The sequence below is a fragment of the Physeter macrocephalus genome, chromosome 1 (assembly GCF_002837175.3).
Source record: "Physeter macrocephalus isolate SW-GA chromosome 1, ASM283717v5, whole genome shotgun sequence".
NCBI lineage: Eukaryota > Metazoa > Chordata > Mammalia > Artiodactyla > Physeteridae > Physeter > Physeter macrocephalus.
In genome coordinates this window covers 36,830,681-36,848,559 of record NC_041214.2, presented here as the reverse complement: position 1 = coordinate 36,848,559, position 17,879 = coordinate 36,830,681, and the positions used below count along the sequence as shown (strand labels likewise).

General features: G+C 36.7%; 1 protein-coding gene across 1 annotated transcript in view; it reads right to left on the bottom strand.

Moving 5' to 3' along the window:
- Positions 1-713: 713 nt before the first annotated feature.
- The window catches only part of MRPL3 (mitochondrial ribosomal protein L3), a 42,978-nt gene continuing 25,812 nt past the window's right edge, over positions 714-17,879 (bottom strand). Inside the window, exons 7-10 of the mRNA XM_007120161.4 lie at positions 15,316-15,424; positions 13,824-13,901; positions 12,248-12,325; positions 714-1,198 (exon numbers count right to left, since the gene is read on the bottom strand). Coding sequence (XP_007120223.1) covers positions 1,046-1,198; positions 12,248-12,325; positions 13,824-13,901; positions 15,316-15,424 — 418 coding nt within the window. The 3' untranslated portion in view covers positions 714-1,045. The remainder of the gene's footprint in view (positions 1,199-12,247; positions 12,326-13,823; positions 13,902-15,315; positions 15,425-17,879) is intronic.

Here is a 17,879-nt window from a genome sequence, read left to right as displayed (position 1 = left end):
CTGGTCCGGGAAGATCCCACATGCCGCAGAGCGACTAAGCCCGTGTACCGCAATTACTGAGCCTGCACTCTAGAGCCCGCATGCCAAACTACTGAAGCCTGCACACCTAGAGCCCATGCTCTGCAACGAGAAGCCACAGCAATGAGAAGCCCACTCACCACAACAAAGAGTAGCCCCCACTTGCTGCAACCAGAGAAAGTCCGTGTGTGACAATGGAGTCTCAACTCAGCCAAAAATAAATTTAAAAAAAAAAAAAAAGGTTGTTGAATGTACACCCAGGCCATTTCAAATCCCTTTTGGAAGACATCAAGGAAAAATAATTACAGGACTTCCCCAGCGGTCCAGTGGTTAAGACTCTGAGCTTCCACTGCAGGGGGCGGACTGGATCCCTGGTCAGGGAACTAAGATCCGCATGCTGCAGGGCATGGCTGAAAAAAAAGAAAAATAATTACACCTGTCTTATAGTTGAGTGATCTAACTAAAAAATAAGTATACCTCCCAACAGAAGTGTAAATAAGACCCATAATTTATGATATTATTGTGTCAGGCCTTTAACTATGACATAAACATTTCTATAATCTAGATAAAAATCTCAATTCCTTTTTCTTTTTAGGACTCAGGAAATGGTTTCTTTTACCTAAATAGGTAACACCATAGTCCCCATATGATTTGACACTGTTCCACAACCACCCTTTCACAAAGACAGACAAATCTTTAGAAAAAGAAGCTAAATTTATAAACATTTAAGATAACTTGAGAAATACATAGTAAAAAAAGAACAAAGCCCAGAAAATTACAAAGATTTTACTAATATGCAAACTGCCGGTCCATCTAAATTTGGCATATTCAATCTACTTAAATGATTTGCTTAATGTGGTAATTTTTAAAATGAAATTCAGTTGGAGGATGAATGATAAATTTATGCCCTTGACAAAGATAACCAGTGTAGCATGTTGTTACTAAGAAAACATAATTCCTGATTATATTATTGTTCTGGCTCATCAGAATTCACAGGACATGTGGGAGTCTGTCATGTCCAATGAGGTCAGGCAAATGTAATAGAAGGCGCCCTAGGATGACACACGTCTTCATCAAACAAATCTTCTGGTAGTTCCTCTTCATCTCCATCAGGGAAATATGTCGGGAATGGTAGATTTTTACAGAAATCCTTATATGCAGGCAATTTAGAATCTTTGATCTGGGGGGAGGAAGCAAACATCTTATTAATAAGTGATACCAATTAAGTTATTTCAAGATAGTCTGGTTTACTTATTTATAATCAAAGAACAGCTCTTCCTACATTTCCTTTTTCTTTGTTTTTTGTTCCTTCATTTTCTAATGTGAATAACACAGCTGTTATACATGAGTTCCTCTTACTTTATATATGTATTTTTATTCCAATAAACTTAACTAATCCAATGACAGAAATATAACCTTCCTCAAGTTAATCAGCTATCTCATGAGAATAAAATTACTGATTATATTTTATCCATAAACAGAACTGCCCAACAGAATAAATTATATTCTACAATTACTACATAAATATTAATTATACCCAAATTGATTTTTCAAATATAAAGAACTGACATAAACTATATACCTAAAAGGTATTACTATCTACTTCTCAATTATTGATTTTATTTTATTTTATTTTTATTTTATATTTTTTCGGTATGCGGGCCTCTCACTGCTGTGGCCTCTCCCGTTGCGGAGCACAGCCTCCAGACGCGCAGGCTCAGCGGCCATGGCTCACGGGCCCAGCCGCTCCGCGGCACGTGGGATATTCCTGGACCGGGGCATGAACCCGTATCCCCTGCATTGGCAGGTGGACTCTCAACCACTGCGCCACCAGGGAAGCCTCAATTATTTTTATTATCTACTCATATCATGTATTTTTATTATTCTATAGTCTACCATAAATGCTTTGAGCTCAGGTTAAAAAATATAAAATTTACCTAGTACTTTTGTTTAGTCTTATTTCTAAGAGCACATAACCCAAAATATCAAGTTTTGTTAAGGAAATTAGCTTATATTTAACAAGTAGTGTTCTCTTTGAGAAACTAAGGACAGAATAGTATTTAGGAGAAACAATAATAAACCCAGAAGTCTTGAAAACAGCTCTATTAGCTCTTTGTATTCTAAAAATATTCTAATTACATTTAAAATTCATTAACTGAGGAACAGTACAGATATTGATATGATCTAAAATGTTGGGTTATATGTTTGGAAAAAATTGGGTTCTTTAAAGCTTCTGACTCATTCTACAGCCTTCATTCAGAGAGAAGTAAAAAAAACAATTACATGTAATTACACGAACAGATTAAAATAAGGCATACTCATTTTGGCAATAAGAAATGAATAATATGGTTGAAGTAATTACACAGCTGCTAGGAATAGCTAAGTACAGAAAAACACCTATATTAATTTTTCTCATTAAAATTGTTCCAATAAATTATCAGTAAGTTGCCCAGAAGAAAATACACTTGTTTAACCTTTTTTTCCAATCCACTAATCTTGAGTTGAACTTTAACTTGGGGAAAAAAAGTCAAATTCTTACCAATTAAATTGTCTCAGAATTTGTAACTGAAAATAAAACCCAAGCAGATAAACAACAAAATGAACAACAAAACTTACTGTGCAAATTTGATAACTGTGAAAATTTAGTTATAAATTGCCTAAATGGTGAATTCTCAGATACTTTCAAATTTTTATAGATCTATTATACCCAAGAAACAGCAAGGTGATTCAGTTATACATATATACATATTTTTTCATATTCTTTCCCATTATAGGTTATCACAAGATATTGAGTATAGTTCCCTTTACTATACAGTAGGTCATTGTTGGTTATCTGTTTTATATATAGTACTTTGTATCTGCTAATCCCAAACTCCTAATTTATCCCTCCGTCACCCCTTTTTCCCCTTTGGTAACCATAAGTTTGTTTTCTATGTTTGTGAGTCTATTTCTGTTTTGTAAATAAGTTCATTTGTATCATTTTTTAGATTCCACATATAGGCGATATTGTATAATATTTGTTTTTTATCTGGCTTTCTTCACTTAATATGGTAATCTCTAGGTCCATCTATGTTGCTGCAAATGGCATTATTTCCTTTTTTTATGGCTGAGTAGTATTTCATTGTATAAATGTACCATGGTTTCTTTATCCATTCCTCTGTCGATGGACATTTAGGTTGTTTCCATCTCTTGGCTACTGTAAATAGGGCTGCGATGAACATTGGGGTGCATGTATCTTTTTAAATTATCATTTCCTCTAGATATATACCAGGAGTGGGATCACTGGACCATAGGGTAACTCTGCTTTTAGTTTAAAAAAGTCTCCATACTGTTTTCCATAGTAGCTGCACCAATTCACATTCCCACCAACAGTGTAGGAGGGTTCCCTTTTCTCCACACCTACTCCAGCATTTAGTATTGGTAGACATTTTGATGATGACCATTCTGACTGGTGTGAGGTGATTCCTCATTATAGATTTTTTTGATTTGCATTTCCCTTCTAATTAGCAATGTTGGGCATTATTTTTCATATGCCTTTTGGCCACCTGTATGTCTTCTTCAGAGAAATGTCTACTTAGACATTCAATACCTTTTGCTCGTTTTTTGACTGGGTTGTTTGTTTTTTTTTGATATTGAGCTGTATGAGCTGTTTGTACATTTGGAAATTAATCTCTTGTTGGTAGCATCGTTTTGCAAATATTTTCTCCCATCCTGCAAGTTGTCTTTCCATTTTATGGTTTCCTTTTCTGTGCAAATGCACTTAAGTTTAATTAGATCCCATTTGTTTATTTTTATTTTTATTTCCATTACTCTAGGAGATGGATCAAAAAAGATATTGCTGCAATTTATGTCAAAGAGTGTTGTGCCTGTTTTTCCCTCTAGGAGTTTTACAGTATCTGGTCTTATATTTAGGTCTTTAATCCAGTTTGAATTTATTTTTGTATTTGGTGCTAGAGAATGTTCTAATCTTGTACACAGAGCTGTCCAGTTTTACCAGCACTACTTATTGAAAAGACTGCCTTTTCTCTATTGTATATTCTTGCCTCCTTTGATGTAGACTGACCATATGTGCATGGCTTTATTTTGGGGATTTCTATCTAGTTCCATTGATCTGTATGTCCGTTTTTGTACCAGTACCATACTGTTTTGCTTACTGTAGCTTTGTACTCAGGGAGCCTGATTCCTCCAGCTCCATTCTTCCTTCTCACGATTGCTTTGGCTGTTCGGGGTCTTTTCTGTTTCCATACAAATTTTAAAATTTCTTGTTCTACTTCTGTGAAAAATGCCATTGGAAATTTGATAGGAAATGCATTGAATCTATAGATTGCCTTGGATAGTATGGTCATTTTAACAATATTGATTCTTCCAAGAACATCGTATAGCTTTCCATCTGTTTGTCTTCTTTAATTTCCTTCATCAGCGTCTCATAATGTTCACAGTACAGGTTTTTTGCCTCCTTAGGTAGGTTTGTTCCTAAGTATTTTATTGTTTTTGATGTGATTGTAAATGGGATTGTTTCCTTAATTTTACTTTCTGATTTTTGTTGTTAGTGTATAGAAGTGCAACAGACTTCTATGTATTACTTTGTACCCTACAACTTTACAGAATTCATTGATGAGCTCTAGTAATTTTCTGATAGCATCTTCAGGATTTTCTATGTATAGTATCATGTCATCTGCAAAAAGTGACAATTTAATTACTTCTTTTCCAATCTGGATTCCTTTTATTTCTTTTTCTTCTCTGATTGCTGTGGCTAGGAGTTACAAAACTATGTTGAATAAAAGTGGCAAAAGTGGGCATTTGTCTTGTGCCTGATCTTAGAGGAAATGCTTTCAACTTTTTGCTGTTGATTATGATGTTAGCTGTGGGCTTGTCACATATAGCCTTTATTATACTGAGGTAGGTTCCCTCTATGCCCACTTTCTGGAGTTTTTTTTTTTTTTCTTTTTATCATAAATGGATGTTGAATTTTATCAAAAGATTTTTCTGCATCTATTGAGATGACCATACAGTTTTATTCTTCAACTTGTTAATGTGGTGTATCACACTAATTGATTTGCAGATACTGAAAATTCATTATACCCCTGAGATAAATCCCACTTGATCATGGTGTATGATCCTTTTAATGTATTGTTGGATTCAGTTGGCTAGATATTTTTTTTTTTTGGTTTGATTTTGTTGAGGATTTTTGCATCTATGATCATGAGTGATATTGGCCTGTACTTTTCTTTTTTTGTGATATCTTTGGTTTTGGTATCAAGGTGATGGTGGCCTCATAGAACGAGTTCAGAAGTGTTCCTTCCTCTGCAATTTTTTGAAATCATTTCAGGATAGGTGTTAACTCTTCTCTAAATGTTTGGTAGAATTTGCCTGAAGCCATCTGATCCTGGACTTTTGTTTGTTGGGAGTTTTAAAATTAGTGATTCAATTTCTGTACTGGTAACTCGTCTGTTCATATTTCCTATTTCTTCCTGGTTCAGTCTTGAGAGATTGCACCTTTTTAATAATTTGTCCATTTCTTCAAGGTTGTCCATTTTATGGCTGTTTAGTTGCTTGTAGCAGCCTCTTATGATCCTTTGTATTTCTGTGGTATTGGCTGTAACTTCTGCTTTTTCATTTCTGATTTTACTGATTTGGGCCCTCTCCTTTTTTTCCATGATGAGTCTGGCTAAAGGTTTACCAATTTTGTTTATCTTTTCAAAGAATCAGCTTTTATTTCATTGATCTTTTCTATTCATTTTTTAAAAGTGTTTATTTCATTTATTTCTGCTCTGATCTTCATGAGTTCTTTCTTTCTGCTAACTTTAGGTTTCAACTGTTCTTTCTCTAGTTGCTTTAGGTGTAAGGTTATGTTGTTTATTTGATATTTTTGTTTCCTGAGGTAAGCTTGTACTGCTATAGACTTCCCTCTTAGAACTGCTTTTGCTGTGTCCAATAGGTTTTGGATCATTGTGTTTTCGTTTTCATGATTTTCTAAGTAGTTTTTGTTTGTTTGTTTGTTTGTTTGTTTTTGCGGTACGCGGGCCTCTCACTGTTGTGGCCTCTCCCGTTGCGGAGCGCAGACTCAGCGGCCATGGCTCACGGGCCCAGCCGCTCCGCAGCATGTGGGATCTTCCCGGACGGGGGCATGAACCCGTGTCCACTGCATCGGCAGGCGAACTCTCAACCACTGCGCCACCAGGGAAGCCCTCTAAGTAGTTTTTGATTTCCTCTTTGATTTTTTCAGTGATCCATTGGTTTAGCTTCCACGTGTTTGTGTTTTTTGCAGTTTTTTTCTTGTGGCTGTTTTATTTTCTTTCTTTCTTTCTTGGGCTGCATCGGGCGGCTTGTGGGATATTAGTTCCCTGACAAGGGATTAAACACGCACTCTCGGCAGTGAAAGCACGGAGTCCTAACCACTGGACCACCAGGGAATTCCCTGGTTGTCTTCTAAACTCAGAGTTGTGGTCTGAAAAGATGCTTGATACAATTTCAATTTTCTTAAATTTACTAAGGCTTGCTTTGTGGCCCAACATATGATCAATCCTAGAGAATGTTCCATGTGCACTTGAAATGTGTATTCTGCTGCTTTCAGATGGAAGGTTCTATATATATCAATTGAGTCCATCTGGTGTAATGTGTCATTTAAGGCTTGTGTTTCCCTTAGTGATTTTCTGTCTGGACAATCTGTCCGTTGATGTAAGTGGGGCATTAAAGTCCCATTATTATTACTGTCACTTTCTACTTTTTTGTCTATTAACATCTGCCTTATATGTTGAGGTGTTCCTATGTTGGGTGCATATATATTCACAATTGTTATATCTCTTCTTGGATTGATCCCTTGATCATTATGTGGTGTCCTTCTCTTTTTTAACGGGCTTTATTTTAAAGTCTATTTTGTCTGTTATGAGTATTCCTACTCCAGCTTTCTTTTGATTTGCATTTGCATGGAATACCTTTTTCCATCCCCTTACTTTGTATGTCTCTAGCTCTGAAGTGGGTCTCTTGTAGACAGCGCGCATATGGGTCTAGTTTTTGTATCCATTTAGCCAGTCTATGCCTTCTGATTGGAGTATTTAATCCACTTACATTTAAGGTAATTATCAATATATATGTTCTTATTGCTATTACGTTATTGGATTTCTGTAGGTCTTTTGTCCCTTTCTTCTTAGTTCTCTGCTCTTGTGATTTGATGACTATCTTTCTGTTATGTTTGGATTCCTTTTTCTTTATTGTGTGTATATGTATTATAGATTTTTGTTTTGTGGTTACTATGAGGTTTTAGTATAGCAGTGTGTGTGTGTATATATATAAATATAAATATATATGATTGTTTTAAGTTGCTGATCTCATTTCAATTGCATTTTAAATACCCCACATTTGTACTCTCCTCTCTTCACAATTACTGTTTTTGAGATATTTCTTTTTTTCTTTAATTAATTATTTTGGGGGGCTGCAATGGGTCTTTGTTGCTGTGTGCAGGCTTTCTCTAGTTGCAGTGAGTGAGGGCTACTCTTCGTTGCAGTGCGTGGACTTCTCATTGTGGTGGCTTCTCTTGTTGTGGAGCATGGGTTCTAGGCATGTGGGCTTCAGTAGTTGTGGCACATGGGCTCTAGAGTGCAGGCTCAGTAGTTGTGGTGCATGGACTTAGTTACTCCACAGCACGTGGGATCTTCCCGGACCAGGGCTTGAACCCGTGTCCCTTGTACTGACAGGCAGATTCTTAACCACTGCACCACCAGGGAGGTCCCTGATATCATATTTCACATCTAATTGTTTTGTGTATCCCTTAACTGTGTATTGTGGATACAGATGATTTTACTACTTTTGTCTTTTAACCTCCCTACTAGTTTATGTGTGGACAATTTACCTTTATCATATGTTTGCCTTTACCAGTGAGCTTTTCCATTTCATAATTTTCTTGTTTCTAGTTGCAGCCTTTTCTCTTCCTTTTAGAAAAGTTCCTTTAGCATTTGTTGTAAAAGTGGTTTGGTGGTGTTGAATTCTCTTATCTTTTGATTGTCTGTAAAGTTTTTGATTTCTCCATCAAATCTGAATGAGGACCTTGCTGGGTATTCTTGGTTGTAGATTTTTTTCTTTCATCACTTTAAATATATCATGCCATTTCCCTTCTGGCCTACAGAGTTTCTGCTCAAAAATCAGCTGACCATCTTATGGGAGTTCCCCTGTACATTATTTATAGCTTTTCCCTTGTTGCTTTTAGTATTTTCTCTATCTTTAAGTATTGTCAATTTGATTACTATGTGTCTTGGTGTGTTTCTCTTTGGGTTAATCCTCTATGGGACTCTGCACTTCCTGGACTTGGGTGATTGTTTCCTTTCCCAGGTTAGGGAAGTTTTCAACTATTATCTCTTCAAGTATTTTCTCAGGCCCTTTCTCTCTCCTTTTTCTAGAATCCCTATAATGGGAATGTTAGTGTGCCTGATGTTGTCCCAAAGTTCCCTTAAACTGTCCTAATTTCTTTTTATTCTTTTTTCTTTATTGTTACACGGCAGTGATTTCTACTACTATGTCTTCTAGTTCACTGCTCTATTCTTCTGCCTCATTTATTCTGCTACTGGTTCTTTCTAGTGTATTTTTCATTTCAGTTATTATATTCATCTCTGTTTGGTTGCTCTTTATATTTTCTGATTCTTTGTTAAAAACTTCTAACTTCTTGCTCTGTGCATCCATTCTTTTCCCAAATTCCTGGATCATCTTTAGGATCATTACTCTGAACTCCTTCTTGAGTACACTGCCTACCTCCACTTTACTTAGCTGTTCTTCAGGGATTTTATCTTGTTCCTTCATCTGAAACATATTCCTCTGCCACCTCATTCTGTCTAAATTTCTACTTGTATTTTTATGTGTGTGGTAGGTTAATTACATTTCTCAACTTTGGAGAAGTGGGATGTCCTGTATGTCCCAGCAGTACACTTCCCTCTCATCACTGAAAGATCAGGGACCAGTCTGTTTTCAGACCCAGTTCCACAGGCTGTGTGAGCGTAGTTTTCTTGCTTCTGGTGTCTGCCCCTGGCTGGATGGGGCTGCTCTAGAGGCTTGTGCAGGCTTCCTGGCAGGAGGGGCTGGTGCCAGCCCACTGGTTGGTGGAGCTGGTTCCTCACCCTCTGGTGGGCAAGGCCATGTCAAGCGGTGTGTCCAAAGACGGCTGTGGGCTCAGGAAGTCTTTAGGCAGCCTGTCTGCTGACGGATGCAGCTGTGTCCCTGCCCACTTGGCTGTTTGCTTGAGGTGTCCCAGCACTGGAGCCTACAGGCTGTAGGGTGGGGCCAGGTTTTGGTGCTAATGATCCAAGCAAGATGTCAGACTCCAGCAAGAGTTCATGAAGATGAATACTCCCTAATATATCTGCCACTGGTTTTTATGTCCTCAGGGTGAGCCACAGCTGCCCCCCACCTTCCCAGGAAACCCTCCAAGACCAGCAGGTAGGTCTGGCACAGGCTCCTATGAAATTACTGCTTTTGCCCGGGTTCCAGGTGCATGAGATTCTGCATGTCCCCTTTAAGAGTGAGGTCTCTGCTTCCGCCAGTCCTGTGGAGCTCCTGCTATCAAGCCCCACTGGCCTTCAAAGCCAAATGCTCTGGGAGCTCCTCTTCCTGATGCCAGGACCCTGCTGGGGAGCCTGACGTCATGCTCAGAACTCTCACTCCTGTGGGATAAGTTCTGTGCTATAATCATTCTCCAGTTTTTGTGTCGCCAGGTAGTAAAGGATTTGATTACATCACAAGTGCACCCCCTCCTATCATCTCATTGTGGTTTCTTCTTTATATCATGTAGAATATCTTTTTTGGTAGGTTCCAGCTTTTTCGTTAATTGATGATTGTTGAGCAGTTAGTTGTGATTTTGGTGTGCTCATAAGAGAAGGTGGGCTCAAGGTCCCTCTACTCCACCATCTCGTCCCGAATTTGCTGGTACATGTTTTTGTGCACTGAATCTTATCCCTGGCTTTATTATTTCCCTGCCTTCAGGACTCCGTCTCATTCTTTTTATATTTATGTATATTGGCAAACCAGTTCAAACACTTTTTAGGAAAGCTGGAGGTAGGAAACACACACAAAAAACAGGCAAATCTGAAAATAAACTTAAATTATAAATTAGGATATAGGGACGAGCACACACAAATATTACAGTACACTATGCTGTAAATAACAGTTCTTTAGGATCTCTTAATACACTTAGTGAATCTAAAGAACAAAAAGCTTACATTAATTAAACAGGTTGGTTATCCCTAAGACTATCTTACTAACTTTAGAATGAATGACAGGCAGCCCTGTACTCTGTACTCTGATGGAACCAAAAGCTCCTGTGGAGTGAGTGGATGCCAATGAGGCTGCCTGTCCAGCACGATGAGCCTCAATCTCCAAAGGCAAGGGGCTTATTCACCTGCTATGGGATCACTGGGAAGAATGGACAAAGTGGGATGACTGTTTTCAGAAGATTTACCAAACTTTTGACATTTAAAACATAAGCCCACAAAAAACTCCCCCAAACCCACACCTTAATGTTTGGGACAGACAATTAAGGTTATAAAAGACAGTTAAAAGGCACTATATTTCAAAGATTTTTTTTCCAAGTTGAGTTCTTTTATCAAAATCTGTTTGTTGGAAATATATTCACCTGTGTGCTAACAGTTCAAAGTGTCTAGACATTTCTCTGATGGTATAGTTTCTCAAAATGTATTTGGACTCCTCTTTTGGAATTGCCTTCAGTGTACCTTCTGAATATCTTCAGTGACAGCAAGCCACCATCCATTAAATGGATTGAGTTTTTGGAGGCAATCTTTATTGAAGTGGGTGGAAAAATCTGAGTAATAAGTGTTGTTGATTTTAAACTGTTTGTAACAACCAGATCAGAACCCTGCACATATGGTTTTTCAAGGCAGTTCACCTGTTCATCCCTGCTGGGGTCAAGGAAGATGCTGAGGTGAACCTGAGGAGTCGTGGCAACAATGAGGCTCAGCTGGAAGCCAGCCTAGAACTGTATACAGCAAATGGGGAGGAAAGGAGGATTTGACAATGTTTAAAACTTCATCTGCTATCCAGTATAATTTATTATGAAAAATGATCATTTTCCTTTTTTCTCTTTTATTAGGTTGTTATATTTATAACAATGTAATAAATCTGGAGGTAGGAATACACTGAATTATGAGGCCAAAATGTTAGGAAAAGCACAATGACAACCTGCTGGCTTCCAGTACCTGTCACTATGTACATGACTTGGGTCACCGGGGGCCTGAAAACTTACTTAAACCTAAAAAACTGTAAACTTAAAAAAAATAAAAGACCAAAAATTCTTGCAAGAAGTAATCAAATGCATTTTTTCTTTTTTAAAAAAATGAGAATACTCTAGTCAAAAAAGTGAAGAGTTCCAGAAAGGGAATTTTAATTACTGTAAGACTGAAGCAAATATTGTACCTTATGCTAGTAACAGAACCTACTTTAAGAAATGAAAAGAATACATAGAAAAAGACAGGTTTTTTGAAAAATCTGAGGGTTAAGTTTCAGCCTATTTTTGTTGTTATTGTTGGAAGAGTAATGAAGAATCTATTTTGGGGAACTGCTGATATCACTTCAACTACAAATTTATTTTCAGAATGGAAGATTCAAAATTCAAGTGATGTCTCATTTTGTATTATGTTGACTTAAATCCCATGTTGAATATTTATTTTGTATTTTATTTGATGGAAATAAATCTCTGAGAGCTTAAGAACGTTTTTTCAAGTCTATCTTGTATAACATGTTTTCTTCTCTTCATGTTTTGAACATAAAAATGTATTTTTAAGGAAAACACAGAGCAATGCTAGTAATAATAATAAATCTTTCCTTAAAATGTCCACTTCAAACCACCTTTCTTGTTGATTCTCATTTTATTTCCACCACACATACTTCTGATTCCCATGTCAAAGTACTCTTAAAAAATGAAAAAGTTATTTTTTGGAAGGATAGAGATATATTGATATTTTTGCAAGTAGTTTTGCTAATATCCTTTTTGTATTTCTAAAGAACCTCTTACTGGACCTACCCTTTGTGTAGGTTCATGGTTTTAGAGACACAGGCTATATGTTATTTTGTGCAATTTTCTCACTCAGGTGCTACTAAAAAGCAGAAAAAATAGCAAAGAACATGTGGAGAAACAGCTACTTATTTTCAAGACACATTTATGGGTGAGAGGAGAACTTACGGCACACATCCACATCTCTGAACAAGGGAAAATAAAGACAGTTATACATACCTTTACTAAGCAATTTTTGTGTCCAGGTACAGAGCCATTTACATAGATTATATTGTGCTTTGTGTTTATTCTCCACACCTAAAGTGGAAATAAAATCAAACCTTAAGAGTTATAAATATGAGAATATACTTATATCAATACAAACAAAAGCTGAGGCTATAAGTAGCCTGTAAAGAAATAATCATGTTAGCACCTCAAAATATTGAATGAGAATAAAAATTTCAAATCCTATGGATGACTTGTACTGTAATACTACAACAGATATGTCCCATGTCAGTGGTAGAAAACTCTCATTTTAAGTATAAATGTGACTGAACGATCAAGACTACTTGGATATTTCAATATTCTTCTGGCACCATTAAGAATAACAAATGAAAATTCAATTTTATTTTATTCTTAGTTAACATGAGCTTGCTGCAACTAGAAACTGGGAAGCCGCAGCCTCTCTGGGTCTAATTTTTTTAAAAAGTGTGCTGAGCACATGGCCTTCAAACAGATCTTCACGTGGGAAAAACATTTACACAAATGAGAGAACAGTCAAGAAATGGTACTGAGAAAGTATTTGGGGGTAAAATCAAGTTTGACCCATACCTCATGGCTAAATGTTAAATACTAGGGAAACTGAAATCTCTTTCCTGTCACACATATGCATACATGAAAAGAAAATGCACAAAGGCAGATACAAATAGTTGTCTGTGGCAAGTATAAATGTAACAGAAGAGAGAAAAAAAATCTTAAATTATATAAAATTTTAAAAGCTTCTGCTGGTTAAAATTTATAAATAAAATATATCTAAAATAGAGAATGAAAAAATATGTACCAAAATGTTACCAGTGGTTGTCTTTGGGGGTTGTTCTTTTGAATGGCCTATTTTCTTTTTTGTACTTTCTATACTTTTCACACATATATACAGATTAGTTGTTTTAATAAAAATATAATTACATGGCACCTATTATGTACAACTCATTTTCACTTAGATATTACATATGTTCCTCAAGTTAGTAGAGAGTGAATTTAACTCCCCACCCCTTTTAAATATATAATTATTTTACAAAAATGGATGTACACTACAATGCTTTTTTAGTACTCTATTTTCCTATTTTGATTGTCTCCTATTTTGTCTTCCTCTCTCCTATTCCTCACCTACATCCACCCACACATTTGACATTTAATCAAAAGCAATCTGATATATAACCATCTATTCTTCTCTGTGCTTACATGGCATGGTGACATATATATGTAGGGAGTTTCTGTTTACTCTTTTATAAGAGTATTATACGTAATGCTCTGAATCTCTATTTTTTCATGCAACAACACTGTGGAAATCTTCCAGGTCAAATAGTAGACAATTAACTTTTTCTTTTTAATGAGTGCATTTTCCATGGCTTGCACATTAAATGAACATATATGACAACTCCCCCCCCCACACACAGAGTTCACGTATCCCCCACCCCTCAATAATTGTAAAATCTATTAGAACCACCATACGCCGACACACGTTAAATATGTATGCTGGTGCATTTGCCTTTAGGCACTAATTTAACCACTCCTATAAAAAGCCACTCCAGAAACTTACTTTCAGTCCAAATGCTGTCCTATCTATGTTCCCCAATTGTCCAGGCATTTTAGTTCCAGGCCAGACTCTGGCAACATCCTAAAGGAGAGAAACAAAAGTAGCACTTTTAAGCAGTACTCTCAATTTCAAACAGTACCAATCAAACCAAAATGCAAATAAGATATGTCATTAAAATGTTTTATTTTTTCCTCCATTTTGCTAGCCCCCAGTAAAGAACTACACATGGATTTAGTCACATTTACTCCTAGAGAATTCCCTTTCTAAATTAGATTAGAACAAAAAAATATAGACTAGGAACATATTTAGGAGAAAAATTCAGTAACAAGAGAGCAGCAACTGAGCCAATAATGGTTGAGAAGGATATAAAAACATGTCACGCCACCATTCAAAGAAAAAATGGACTGCCTGGCCTGTTTTCACAAATCTTCTATATTAACTGACTTGGACTCCATCCAGTCTGCAGCTGCTGGAATGGTCCTACTCTCCCACCCTGGCTTTTGATGTTACTATCCTTCTGCAGAGTGACTAAAGGAGAGAGTTAGTTACCACCAATAGTGAGAAAATTGGCTTCCATTATCAATATATTCACTTAACTGGTCAATCCTATAATTCACAGAAAATTATCTCAGAATGGCTAATACTACTAAAAAACATAATTAGAACTCAACACTTGCACACAGTACATTTTAAATTTAGACTCCGGGTATACAGCCAACAACTATGTGTTCACAAGCTTGAGTTATTAGTCCACTCTAGTCCCCCACTTTAGTGAGGTTCTGTTACTCATCTGAAATAGTTATGTTCATTTCCTAATTATATTCCATTATGGATCCCCCCATTTTTATTTTACTTTGATTTTGTAAAACATTAACATGGTTCCAAAGTAAAAAGTATAACAAAAAAGTATATCTAGTTAAGTGCCACTCCTGTCACTCCTAAGCCCTTCCATACTCTTCCCACCCAAGAGTAAGACTCCCCCAGGCTCTTTATGGTACACCTCTGGGAGAGATATTCAGTAGGACTAAATTAGCAGTACAAATCTCCTTCTCTCCTTCCTATGCTCTTACTGTCTATTTCTCCATTTTTTCTCTATTACTTTCCCCTTCATCATTATATTGTCCTTGACAACTTTTCCCAATGGTCTCTTCTAAGGCAAAAACAAATCTGTGAAGGAACCAGTGAGGGCAAATGGCAGGGCATTCTGATCCCTGATCACTTCCAGCTGACTTCAGAGTGTAGGATAGGAGACAGAGATGGGAAAGAAAGTAGGCAGACAAGTACTAAGAACACTGGCCGTAAGTACATAGGATATAACCAAATGATTCAAGTCTGGCTCTGGAAAGTAAGGCCAGGACTCATGTGTGACTTTTATAAGGACCCACCTGGAGTAAGATTCAAATAATGTGGCTTGATCCCAAGGACAGACTAAAGCACCATATACACAAAAGCTGAATCTTTAGTACTAAAAAGAGTATCACTAAGTTATACTTACACCAGTTGAAATAGCTCCAGGCCTTCTGTGGGTTTTTGTTTGACCGTGAGTAGCTGGCTGGCCTTTAAATCCCCATCTTTTCATGACACCTTGGAAACCTTTACCAATACTGAACAAGATAAACATTAGAATTTACATAACGAACAGAGGATAAAATACCCCCAACTGTATACGTTGATAGTACCTTAGAGTTTTTAGCAAAGTTCCTTATCCAAATAACTAGAAAAGGCCATACAAGCAAAACTACAAATGAACATGCATTTATCTCTGTCCTGGTTTGCACCCCTTCCTGGAGTCTCATTCTACATAAAATGATTAGTTCAAGATTGTGAGACAACAGCAAGCTAAGCAGTTCTATCATCCTAATCCTATGAAACAACACAGTAAAAGTGGGACATTTTATAAGTACTTGTAAGCGCTGCAGCAGGCCACCATTAAGACCCCCACCTCCTGTAAAGCAACTATACTCCAATAAAAATTAAAAAAAAACAAAAAACAAAAAAAACCCTGAAAAAACCCACCTCCTGGTACACATGCCCCTGTGTGATCAATCACCTCCTCTTGAGTCTGTGTGGACCTAGCAACTCACCTCTTAAGGAATAAACTACGGCAGAAGAGATGAGATGTCACCTGACTCTTGGTTACAAAGACACTGGCTTCCATCTCTGCACTCTCGGTTCTGAAGGAAGCCAGCTGCTATCCTATGGAGAGTTATGCAGCAAGGACCTCTCTAGCCAACAACTGTGGACCTGACACTCGCCAGTGGCCATGTTAATGAGCTTGTAGGCACTTCTTCCCAAGTTGAACCCTGAGATGGCCACAGCCTTGACTGTTGCCTTTGCTGCAGCTTCGTGAGAGACCCTGAGCCAGAGGCACCCAGCTAAGCGGTACTGGGAGTTATGACCACACAAACTGTGAGGTAATAAATGTTTGTTGTTTTAGGCTGTTGTATTTTAGGGTAATGTGCTAGGCAGCAATATACAATAGAACACGAAATAAAACAGTAATAATGCTCTAAATGTTGAACAAGTTTAGAAGATGGATCTTGGTTTCAAGGTTTGAATCAGAAGCCAATGGAGAAATAAAATCAGAGAAAAAATCTAATATTTCAATTTTTAAACAAAACCATTCTATTTTCAAATTCTGCTAACTAGAGAAACATCATATAGTGTAGGTAGAAACAACACTAAGGTTCAAGCAGTATTAGCGTTTATCTCTATCAAATATATCAGGACAAATGTACAAGGAAAGGGCTAGAATGAATTGTAGGCTCTACCAGGCTTATTTTTATAGACTCTCAAGATGAACACTGTTTCCACCTTTCGTTAGATAATATGTCAACATATTTTTCATGTTGTGTTCCCTTAATTTAATAAAGCTAGCTATTATTAAATAAATAGTGCCCAGTTCAGGACATTTACAAAAAGGACCAATCACAAAAGATTTTGAAAACTATGTTATTTCCACAAGGACTTTGCTATGCATTTAACAAAGAATTATCAGAGAGTAATGGATTGAAGTAAGCCCACATGACTAAGATGGTTTGTTTTAGATAAATCAAGAAACCAGCATAAAAATAATATGAATATGTATAGAATATAACAGTCGAATATCATATCACATGTCAAAAGTTATTTGTATTTGAATAATTTAAATGTAGCTTTTTTCACATTAATCAACTGAACACATCACTTATGGAGTACACTGACCAGCACACCTTGTTTTATTATGCTCCGCAGATACTGTGGTTTTTACAGTTTGAAAGGTTTGTGGCAACCTTGTGTGATCAGATAATGATTAGCACTTTTTGGCCATGAAGTTTTTTTTTTTTTAATTTTTATTGGAGTATAGTTGCTTTACAATGTTGTGTTAGTTTCTGCTGTACAGCAAAGTAAATCAGATATACATATACATATATCCACTCTTTTTAAAATTTCCTTCCCATTTAGGTCACCACAGAGCACTGAGTAGAGTTCCCTGTGCTATACAGTAGGTTCTTATTAGTTATCTATCTTATATATAGTAGTGTATGTATGTCAGTCCTAATCTCCCAATTCATCCCCCCCACCCTTCGCCCCCCTGATAAGCACAAGTTTGTTTTCTACATCTGTGACTCTATTTCTACTTTGCAAACAAGTTCATCTGTACCATTTTTCTAGATTCCACATATAAGTGATATTATACGATATATGTCTCTTTCTGACTTCACTCTGTATGACAATCTCTAGGTCCATCCATGTCGCTGAAAATGGCATTATATTTCGTTCATTTTTAAGCCATGAAGTATTTTTAAATTAAGGCACATTCATTGTTTTAGACATAATGCTATTGTACAGGCTACAGTACAGTGTAAACATAACTTCTATATGCACTAGGAAACCAAAAGCTTGACTTGCTTTACTGCCGTTGTCTGGAACCAAACTGCAGTATCACCAAGGCATGCCTGTACATAATTGTTTTTTTGCCTCCAAAACTCAAAATAATGCTTATGCTTGATCAAAGAGCTAAAACAGAAATTTAACATATATTCATTGAAAAGTCACTATAAACTTTGCAAGGTTAAC